Source organism: Centrocercus urophasianus, unplaced genomic scaffold (genome assembly GCF_019232065.1).
Source record: "Centrocercus urophasianus isolate 14NV4802_14NV808 unplaced genomic scaffold, USGS_Curo_1.0 seq_27, whole genome shotgun sequence".
Lineage (NCBI taxonomy): Eukaryota > Metazoa > Chordata > Aves > Galliformes > Phasianidae > Centrocercus > Centrocercus urophasianus.
The window spans coordinates 13,733,280-13,744,966 of record NW_024884833.1 but is presented as its reverse complement, the minus strand read 5'-3'; the positions used below and the strand labels follow the sequence as shown (position 1 = coordinate 13,744,966).

General features: G+C 37.9%; 1 protein-coding gene across 2 annotated transcripts in view; it reads right to left on the bottom strand.

Annotated features, from left to right (window-relative positions):
* The window catches only part of LOC122164718 (aminopeptidase O (putative)), a 129,769-nt gene that overhangs the window by 20,255 nt on the left and 97,827 nt on the right, over window positions 1-11,687 (bottom strand). For both annotated transcript variants that reach the window (XM_042826948.1, XM_042826949.1), the window contains exon 12: window positions 72-134. In XM_042826948.1, coding sequence (XP_042682882.1) covers window positions 72-134 — 63 coding nt within the window. The remainder of the gene's footprint in view (window positions 1-71; window positions 135-11,687) is intronic.

Below are 11,687 nucleotides of genomic sequence, written 5' to 3'. Positions count from 1 at the left end.
AAGCGGGGCGAAGCGGGGCGAAGCGGGGCGAAGCGGGGCGAAGCGGGTAGCGGACGGACGGCTCTCCTCACCTCGGCGCTCACTTGCTGCACGAGCTTGCACTCCTTCCAGGTCTCGCCCTCCTCCAGCAGCGGCTGTACGGAAAGAAAGCGCACGGTGAGGCGGAGGCGGAACCGTGCCGTGCCGTGCCGTGCCGTGCCGTGCCGAGCCGATCCGCTCCCCGAGGAACGCCGCCACCCCTAGCCCAGCCGTCCCGCTGCCTTCGGTGGAAATAGAACACCTCCGCGGTGTCCCCCGCTCCGGTCCCGGAACCCCGCGCAGAGGAGGAGCCTGCCTTAAAGACGTAGGGACCGGCAGGCTCCGGGGTGACCCCATCGGGAGTTTCGCGCCTCCCCCGGCCGGCCTGGAGAGTCGCCGCCGGCGTCCCGCGCTCCCTCCGAGCCCGGAGCACCGGGACGGCTCTCCCTCGTCCCGAGCCCCACGGCGCACAGCTCCTGTAAAGCCCTCCGCAGCAAAAAGACGCTGTCCTCGCAAAACCACCGCGTACCCGGTGACGGGCGAGCAGGCTGGGTCAGGAGTGCGGCACCGTTAATGCCTGACGGCTTTCCCCGGTGCTTTCCTGACGCCGAAGAACGCAGCTGGTAACTGCACTGCATTCTGAAGGGCAGCTCAGTACGAGCAGCTCAGAGGGTTTTGTTCCTATCACGGCACGGTAAGTGTAGCACTGAGGCCTCCGAAAAAAAACTTGATATTCAACACGAGAGCATGAGCAGGTGATTAAATTTAGGCATGGGCCTTCAGCAGATGTTTCTGTGCTCTTTGAGCAGCACGTTCTATCTTAAGTGTGATGGGAGATACATAACTTAGGTCAGCCATGGAAAATCTCAGAAATCAAGTTGAGTTATTTTTAATGTTTGGTGTTCAGCATTAAAAACAAGACTGAGTCACACCTAGTATGACTAAGTTATTCTCAGCATTTTAGAACTAATTTATACTCTGTGCTATAAATGACCATTCTCTGAAAGCTTCTAAAGAAAAGCTGTGCTCCTGTGAAAAAAGAGAGCTTATAAAAACATGCGCTCGAGCAAACTCTCCTGCATATAGAATTAGATGGACTCTACAAACAGAGTTAAGTAAATAAAGGCTGGTCCAATTACTGCCTGCTAAATCTTGACACCATCCCTTTAACTTTGTAACAAGAGGGAAAAAAAAGTCTCTCCTAGTCTTTTTGTTTTACTGCCACAACATCCTTCTTTCAAGATCAAAAGCTACAGATCAAAGCCAAGATCAAACTCAGTGCTTTAAATAGAAGCAACTTCACCATGAACTATTATACAAAGAAGAACTTTTAAATAGAGCAATCACAATAGAAAATCTTAATAAAGATTTTTATTTTTTGCTCTCAACGGGTCCCCTTAAAGCCAGTGCCATCAACATATTTTTATTTTGTAAAACAGTGTAAAGCATTTTCTTCTAAATGGTAGTTCTGAAAAGCTGTTACAAATTTTCTCTCAATCTGAGTGTTTGAATGGCAGAAGAATGACTGAACGCAGTTCGAAGAAAATGAACAAGAATATGAAGAAAAAAATGTTAGTAGCAAACAGAAATAAATGCATCCACATAAAAGAAGAGAAAAACAAACAAACAACAACAAAACCCGCCAACATTCCTTGAATCATTTAATAGATTAGATTGCACATTCCCACAGAAGTTCTTACAGGAAGGACGGGGTCATAGAAACAGTGAGATATATATTTTCCCAAAATACTTTAAATAATTACACTTCCTCTCCTGTCAAGCGTTGGAGGGAGAAAACTAGGGAAGAAAATTGGAGAAGACTCTGATTTTCAGACTAGCAGACCCTGAGGCTGACTTGGGTTGAAAACTCCTGAACAAACAAACAGAAAGTGTATTAGAGCTCAGAAGTAGCTCCCATTTTCTCAATAGTGAGTGCGCAGCAGTAAGGGAAATTCAACAGGAATTGTTACTGACCTTTTATAGAGGTAATATGCCCCATGGAGCAACATTTGGGGTTCTCTTGTGCTGGCTGCCATACACATAAAAACTTGAACACTTGTCTACTGTAAGATAATTAGATAACTGCAATGCTACAGAAGACAACTGCTAATGTGCCTACGTGAACAGACTGCAGAGTTAAAGAAAGCAGTGAGAGGAGCAGGGTGAGCCTAATGAGCCTGTGGCCACACAGTGCAGCACAGTGGCAGCACAGTGCCTGTGCTGTCAGCTGCTAACTATACTTGTTGATGCCTCAGTAATTACTGATTTAGCTCATGATCAGACTAGGAGAATTTGCTTGGGGAGAGGGAGAACGGAAAGAGATGAAAGGAGGGGGAGGGAAGACAGGGAAAACAGACGGGATAGAATAAAGATGATTTTAGGAACATTGGTTTCCTACTGTGTTCTTTCATATCCCAAAAGGAAAGAGCTAACATTAGAAAAAAGGGTGGTGGAACACCTGATTTTACAGGGAGAGTCACTGCTTCACCCTTCACTAACAGTTCTCTTTTCTGTCCATATGACAATGATCTGTCATTCCTGAATCCCCACACAACTGAAATTAAGAGATTAGTTCAATCTGTATGTCCTTTTGTTGCGCAGGCTTTCTTTTGGAGACTGTGAATGAAGCTGTCTTTTGTAATACTCAGATTGGGAAGCATTTATATATCTCAAAGCATGCAAACGATCATTCTTGAAGCAGCAGGATTTTGAACTATGGAGGAGGAGGTAGCACTTTCTACCAAATGGATGAATAGAGGATCGATATCTTAGTACATAGCATAGGAAATGATTTACACATCCATATCCACTATTCTTCAAGTCACACTGGATTCTAAGTACACAATGAACTTTCAGGATTGCACATAGTCTACAGAACAGTAACATATTTATGCAACATGCAACTGTTTCATTTGAAACATGAAATGATTTTATAGTGTTAAGGCTATGATGGTTACTAATAATATTTCATGAATCAATAAAACATTATAATCACACATGTTCCCTTTGCCTAAATTGTTTATAATCCTAGCTGGTCTGTGCTGATCTAATGCTAAAGTATTCAACATTGACAAATGTAGGACATCTTATCTGTGGTGGACATTGAATCAATGATGTTTTGTTGGTTTACACTCCTCAGATAACTGGAAAGCAAAAGCAAAGTAATTGAAAAGGGGACAATAAGTGTATTTATTGTAAATGAATTTCAGAAGAGCTTCTGCAAAGTAGGGGAAATTAATAACTAATGCAGCCAAGTTATATTTTCCAGCACTTATTTTCTAGAATTTTGATTTTCTCTCTATTACTGAATTTTACATGACAAGTACACACCTACATCTATGTGAAACGTAAGTAAAGTCTAGGGACTTCACTGTTGTATCATGTTTTGGTCCCAGAGGATCTAACGATCTTCACCAGCCTGCAAGTTACAATTTTGTACATTTGTCTTCCCACATATCATAAAGTAATCTTAGTGGTTTTTTGTTTTTGTTTTTTTTTTAAATGGATCTTGAATAATACCACCTACTTTTCTGAACGCTGTCATCACTTCTGTCACATCAATAAATAATATTTTAAAGAAACAACAATAAAATGCAAGGCCTATTACGTAGTTGTGTTTTCTATAATCCAAAACTATGGCAAAACCAGGAGAGAACAGTAGTTGAAATTGGTAGATTAACTTACTTGGAAACTGAGAATAAGACAGTTGGACTAAATGATCTTTAGAGGTCTTCTCCAACCATAACAATTCTATGATTTAAGACATGCAATCCGAACAGACTGTGAACTGAGATCTACTTCAGTAGAAGAGACTTGCTTTACAGTCCTTTGTAAAAATGTTCAGAAAATTGAAATATAAAAAAGGATTTTGTCCAGCAACTCACAACACAATTAATAATGGTTTGAAACATCAGGGGCAATAATTTCAAAGTTTTAAAAATGCTATTGTTACCAGAATTTGGCAGAGACTGAGGAGGCAGTAGGCTTCAACTGAAAATAGTGAAGCAGCTGTTGCAGCCACATGGCAACCTGTACTTCCAAGAGGCAGTATATCAATGGCAGATCAAAATTACTGAAAAAGAAATCAAGTCCAAGATATGCTCGTATAAGAACAGAAAGCCATCCAACTGACTGCGTGCAGTTTTCATGGGGACAACTTTATTAAAGGAAGTGGGAAAACAAGTTGTTTTGATGCCATGTGTATTTTAGGAAAGATGGTCATTGACATTGATACCATGAATTCAAATGCTCTAAAATTCCTCCAGACATCTCTGTGGTGGTGTAAGCACCACCAGATCAGCATGATGCTTCCAACATTCTTTAATGAAACATGCCTATAAAGATGTTATGTTAAGGTCAAACTTGCTCTTCCAAAAACATCTCTACCTCTAAGAGATAAAAACCTGCTGAAACACTCACTTTGAGGATGTACTTTCAGTACACTGCAACGTGAGTTCTGAATAATGATACTGAAAATACAACCTTCAGATACCCATTAGCAACTCTGTGATGGGGAGAGAATTCATAATTAAAGATGAAAACCCACAACTAGCTATTTAGTCCAAGATCAAATCCATGATCTGATACTGAAAGTTTCTCTGACCTCAAAATAGTATCCTTACAACTTATTTCTAAACAATAATATGTAACATATATATGATGACATACAATGTGTATATCATATAAATAATAATATCTACTGAGATCCTGGTGAGCAGTGGATAGTTGCTAGCTAGCCAAAATACATAGGAATTTGAAAGTTCTTTGTATTTATTTACTGTTGCTATTGTTGTTATTGTTTTTCCTTTTTTTTACCTGAAATTACAGGGAAAAAAAAAAAAAAGAAAAAATCCCCACGAAGATAAATATGCTTGAGCATGTCCCGCAGCACTCGTGTAACAACTAGTGTTTTCCTTCTTCCTCTGGCATAAAGAGACAAAGAAAATGAAGCTGCCGTGTTTCTTGCTCAAAAAAAACAGAATACCTCTTTCAGGGGTACTGACCTCTGAGTCTTGCTGATCTCTTGAAGCAATCAAAAACCTTCCCATCAGCTCCAGATAAGAAACATATTCAAGACAAAAGCCAATTAGCTGTTAAGCCATATGCTAAGGACAACAGCCATTAGTTGAACCATGACTTTTACTGCTGATTTTTATATTGACCAATAGGTTTGTCAGCCTTTTAAAACTATCTTTCCCAAGACATCTTCATTTTGGCGTTTAAATTTCACTGTGAGCCTAGAAAAAACCAGGAGAGCAGACAGAATAGCTAAAACATCCTGGAAAAGGATTCCCTTCTGTATTAGCTTTGCATGGCACTGTTTTTATAGCAGGGTGGCCTCTCTGAGCAGAGCCCAGCAGCTGCCCCATGTCGGATCAGAGCCAGCTCCCACTGCTCCAAAGTAACCCGCCACTGGCCAGAGCTGAAAGACCCGTTTAGGGCTGTTCCTGGAAGGCCGTATTTTCTCCAAATAAAACAGAAGGTGATTATCATCTATATCTTTATGAGTAGAAAGTCCTGCTAAATGATAAGGGTGTAACAAGCAAGGTAAGATCTTGACATCGCTCCTATCAACTTTGGTGGAAGACAGCAAATTGTTACATGGTATTCTGTTACAATCTGCCCTCTAAAAGTACTTAGAAGTTCAATGTTTTTGCAGAATGCGTGAAAAAAAAAGCATCAGACTCCAGAGCAAAGAGCTTCTGTCATCACCTCTGGCCAGCAGAGAGTGTAGTGTGAGGCTCCGAACCCCCAGGAGCACATTGTTTCTGACTAGGTGGCTGGATGAATCCACAGGTCACAGTGGCATTGGCCAGCGTTAAAATGACTTCAGGTACATAGTACGTATCGATACATATGCATGAGATGCACCTTTCCTACGTGTTGATTCCTCCCATTCATTTGCATGTCTTTCTATAGCTACAGTAAGAAGAGCAGTTTTTCAGGCAGCAAGATGAGTATTTCTTTCAAAATCCCTTAATTGCTGTGGAGGGGAAGGTGGCAACTTATTCCTGTCAAATACAGTTTTTTACGTCAGCTTCACAGCCATTCTCCTGCACTAGAAATATCTCAAACATGGTTTCCTAAAATAGCATTTGACTGTTATTATTTCATATCCTGTGTCCAATTCAGTAAAATGAATTATAATTGTCTCTAAATTTGAGATATTTCACTCATTCAGGGGCCTCCTCTTTCCAAAACAGCTTAAAAATATTAAAGCCTCTAAGAATTGTTTCCACTGAATAAAAATTAATTGGTTGCAAACTTCTTTTCATAGGATATTTTTAAAGTCAATTAAAATTTATTGCTGTGCAAGCCCACCTGTGTCCATAATTGGCAATTCTCTATTCAACACTTCTGTAAAAAAGGACCTTCCTCCCTCCACCCCCTACTTATGTAGATGGGAGAGTGGGAGCTTGGGAATGTGAACCTGATCCAGCATTGACTGACCAGGCAGCAAACCCTTATTGTTCTAGAGATACCAAACATAACTCCTTTCTAGTAGGGATAAGCTCAGTCATTCTGCACATAACAAAGCTTTTGTGTTCAGCAGTACAAATAGAAAAAGGGAAATAGAATGACGGCTGGAGATTTGTTAAACTTAAAAAGATCTTGATGAACAAAAGTGTGGAATCCGGTCCACAGTTATTTTAGAAATGCAACATTATTTCAACTGCACTTTGTTCCTCCTTGCTGGACACACACAATGATGATAGGTAGAACGAAGGAAAACTTAAAGATTTCTGTGAAGATCTGACTTTTGACTGGAGGGTTAAGCCAATTTTAGCAGGTCATTAAACTAAATCCAGTGAAGTATACTCCTCAACCTAACTGCATGTCCTTTCCAGCTAAAAATCCCCAAATGACTTTTTTTTCTGAATTGTTCAATTATTGCCTAAACTGAGATTCCTATAATTAATAAATATCACTTTTAGAAATTAGATCAAGGGAGGCACTAAAATGCTTCAGCCAGTATTTTCCAGTCTAACATTTAAAAATAAACTTCTACCTCCAAGTTACTGAGCAGTACATATGCCAAACATGAGGAAGTCTGCTTTCCAATTTTAGAATAGGATCATACAACAATTCATACAAATGCTATTTTTATCATGAGTGTCTGTGTCCTACTTCTAAAATCGCATGCAATGCCAAAGAAACTTACCCAAACTATAACAACACTCTAAGCTATGACTGAATTTGAAATATGTATGTCTGAAAAAAACTCGGTGACTTACCATTTTATATTAGCAATTTTCTTGAGTTTTTTAATTGTTCAACAAACAAAAATATGTAAGTGTTGGGCCTTATTTAGCAATATTATGTGCAACTTAGAGGAATAGCTAAATAAATTAAAATGCCATTTTGTGACAATAACCTTTATTTTTAAATAATAATTATTCTTATTACATTTTTTTGTGTTTGCCACAAAAAGATAATTTTTTCCCCTTTGTTCTATCTGCAAAGACTTGCAGATGCATAATTATTACCTAAATAGAATGTCTTTTTGTGTATTTTTTTCCTCTCTGTTATTCAGCTGGCAACTATGCATATTAGAGTGCTATACTGTGCATTCCAAAATCCCATATTCTAAGAAAATCAGATGTGAAGTTGACAGTAAAATGATTTTTTTGCTAATTTTTGAAGAAAGACAGAATTAATGATTCATTTCCACAAAATTTTTCCTTATTGACTTATTATCCTTAGGGATGATTATCCATTAATCAATTTACATTGCTGATATATGCTAACTTAAAATTTAAAGGACTTAGGAAGGATATTTTTATCTGCTAATCTCCAAGGAGGTTAATAGCAAAATAAAACAATTTTTTCTTGTGGGGAAGCATCTGTTCTTCAATATGTACTTTTCTTGTACGAGAATAATAAGTTCTTTAAGTAGAAATTATGCTTTTTTCAGATTACTTCTCAAGTATCAACTCATTACACTTCAAATATCAGTAATTCTCTGCAATGATGTGAAAACGTACAAAAAAGGCTCATTGTTCAGATAAAAAAGATAAAAAATAAGGTGATTAGCAAACTTCAGTATTGAAGCAGCAGCACACTGTTGTTTCGACTAGTACTTATTACCAAGTTTGAAGTGATTCTAACAGTCACAATTTAACTTAATTAAACAAGTATGAAAATTATCCCTTTTCATAACTCTTCCCCATTTTTTTCCCCCCAAATTACAAGCTTGAGTGACCTACTTAGCAGGTCATTCTTATTGCCAGTGCCCACAAATTTACCATATCTCAGCAAACACTGCAAGAGTCTCTTGTTTACTGTCCCAGTGTTGCTATTCACTCATCTACAGTTATTATATACACCTACACAGAAAAATTGCAAAATAAAACATAACTAGAACCAGTGTATGTCCAAGCCTTAAGTTACACTCTCATCCAGCAAGAAATTTCTCTGCTGAACATTTTTCTAATACCATCTGTAAAACTTGAGTAAATAATTGCTAAAGATAATTTAGAAACATAAGATCATTCTGTAAAAAAATTGCTTGAATTAGTTTGGATTGTTAATAATTGACTATAACCACTAAACTATTGTGCATTCTGCTACAGATCTACCCCTTCATTTTTCATTTTCTCTTAGCAAAAGGAAACAGGAAATCTATAAAGTTTATAACTCGGGCAAAAGTCAGGATCCTTTTTAGTAACAAATGGCTTCATTAGAAAACATGCTATTCATAGGTCATATTATTATTCATATTAAGTACTTGAGCTGCTTCTAGAACATCCTTTAAAATTTATGAAATCACAGAGAGATATTACCTACACTGATTCAGAAGAATTCACAAACTACGTTTTACTTCATTTTTTAAAAATAGTTTAGTGAAGTTTTGCTACGGGTTTCCTTCAGCTATGCAGTCTATTTCCTCAAGTAGGATGATCCAAAAACCAGCCATGTATAAACAAAACCAGAAATACTGTGAATAAATGAATATTCACCAATGGAAGAACTCTTTTGACAATGTATTTCTAGAAGTATGGTTGGTTTACAAGAGACCATCCATATGTATGGATTAAGTTTCCTTCCTTCACCATAGTTACAAGCCTTCCCTCAGCCTTCCACCTTCCCCCCTTTCCCCCCCCCCCAAAAAAAAAACAGATCAGAGAGGAAAAATATATATATTTAAATACAAGTATTTTTAGCACTGTAAGATCAGGCTATCTTCCACTGTTCATTCAGAATCAGAAATCATGGTAGTGTTCTCCTGATGCTCACAAAAAGTTGCAAGTATTCTGAAACATCTGTTGGTAGTGGCTATCATAATCAGGAAACACTGTTCAAGGTGGAACAGGCGAAAATAATTAACTTGAGCAGATGGATGAAGCAGTTGCTCAGTAGTAAATCTGAAGAAGATCATTTTCATAACACAAGGTACCAAATCAAATGCAGATTCAAGGAACACTCAAGATAAGATAGCAAGTTTACGAGTAAATAAGAGCAAGCTATGAATAATGCAGCTTCACAGAGGCAATAAAAAGGTAGTAAAACGAGAATGAGATGGAAAAGTACTTTTAGGAGTTTATGAGATAAAGAAACTACCTAGTGCTAATTCATCCGTTACTAAATTAAAAATGCCCAATGCTAAATATTTTATTTTTAAAAAGATAAACTTACTAGGGTAGCACAGGAAATTAACACAAAGTAAATGGACACTATGAAAGACAATCTATGCAGAACATATCTTCCACAAGCATACAGCCTTTTAGTTTTAAACTGTAATTAAACTAGAGCAAATCTATTACACAGACAGAAACAGAAACCATACTTCACAGAACAAATCATCAGTGGCATGAATAAAGTGGACTTAAGTGAGCTCATAGGTGTTTTCCTGTTCTAAAAGCTGTTTCATTCTTCTGATTCTATTGTTTCCCAGCTTAAATCACTGACTGAAGTTAGTGGTGTTATGTCATTACTAGCCTTGCGCGTGATAAAAGTATTTTATAGTCCTCCAGTGAGTCACTTCTGAGGCAGCACTACATGCTGGAGGGTTGCTGATACTTGATTTGGTAAATGGTGTTTTCAACAAGACATTCTGCCTTCTCACAATGTGTTCCCAGGAAAACATCTTTCTGACAGCATGTATTTCAGAAAAGCTTGCTTATTTTCCATCTCTTATGATCCTTGTTGTTATCTATGTAAGAAAACCTTACTGAACAGCAAGCTTCAAGAGAACCATTGTGCCATAGCACTACCCCATTTATGAAAATGATTGGCCAGAAATTATCATGTATTCTATTTTATAAGATTAAGCTTTAATACTTTAGAAAATACAGAAGCTGAAAGCGTAACTTTGCACACAAAATTCTTTCTTTCACAGCAACAGGACAATTTCATTTTTATTTACTGGCATGACTCCTTTAACTTACACAGAATTAGTTACTCTTGATTAGTACTGGTATGCAGAAGAGCCTGGAAACTGGCCCAGTATTTACAAGAGATAAAATGTCTTTTCTGAGAGTTTGGTGGTAACAAGAGATTGATTAACATTATGATTTTGCTAATTATAAAAAACAAGTTGAAAGGAGTGCATATGTGTTTTTATACAGAGCTATATACATATACATACTGTTCCCTGGACAGAATTGGAGGCAAGATTAAGGAAGGCAAAAGATACACAGCACTGGTAAAGGAGTACAGATCTCTATGAGACCAGTGTCATGATGTATGACTGCACAGAACACAAAATGTTAATTTATCCACTGGAACGAAAATGTGAAGTAAGACTTCTTCAAGCAGTGTAGGTGGAAAGTATTTACCCTCAGCATTTGCACAAGTCCATGGTAATTGTCTGAAGCTAGACACCATCATGAAGATGTTGAACTGAGGGGAAGGCTAGCAACTCTGTCTTTAAGAACCATGTTGTTATGAAATCATACAGAACACACAAGGTTGTATACAGCTAATATAATTTTATACAACGAGGGAAGAAAACTCTTAAATAAATATTTTTGTAGATAATAACGTAAGTGAGCTGAGTAAATTTTCTTCGTGTTCAATTGCTGACATGAATTTCCTGAGCAAAACCAACCCAAACATTAAAAGTGAAAACACTGTGGAAACAAGCAAAGATACTATAATAGAAAAAGCCTCACATATGGGAAAGATACAAAAGGAAATATGTTCTGATTTCATTTTCAGAATGGACAGTATGATGCATATCTCCTAATCCCATTAAGTGAAGTAATCTCTTCAGTAATCTCTTCAGTAAGGAAGTATCCATTCAAAATTCAGTGTAGTCTTTGATATTACTTGTAAATTAAGAGACATTTAAGCTACCATGCTAGAAGACTCTATAGTGCAGTATGCAAAATAAGATTCATAAGCAGAAAGATGACAATTTCAGTGTAAGGCACAGGACACTGCTGCTCTGCTTTTGGGACACCTCTGGAGCAGAATTTTTTCCAGTGGCTCCACCACTCAAGAAAGGTAGTTAACTGCAAAGAATACTGGGTGCCTCATAAAGTTCACACTGCCTGGTTAGCAAGCTAAGCAGTGCCATCCTAGGCCAAAGAACAGGCAGAAAGCTTCCTATACAAACATCCTTGCTCACTCATCGTGCAACCTATATAAGACAGCAAAAATCAACTCCATGGAGTTCTTCAGTTGCTGCTTATAATGCAGATAATTCACCAGAATTCACAAAAAAA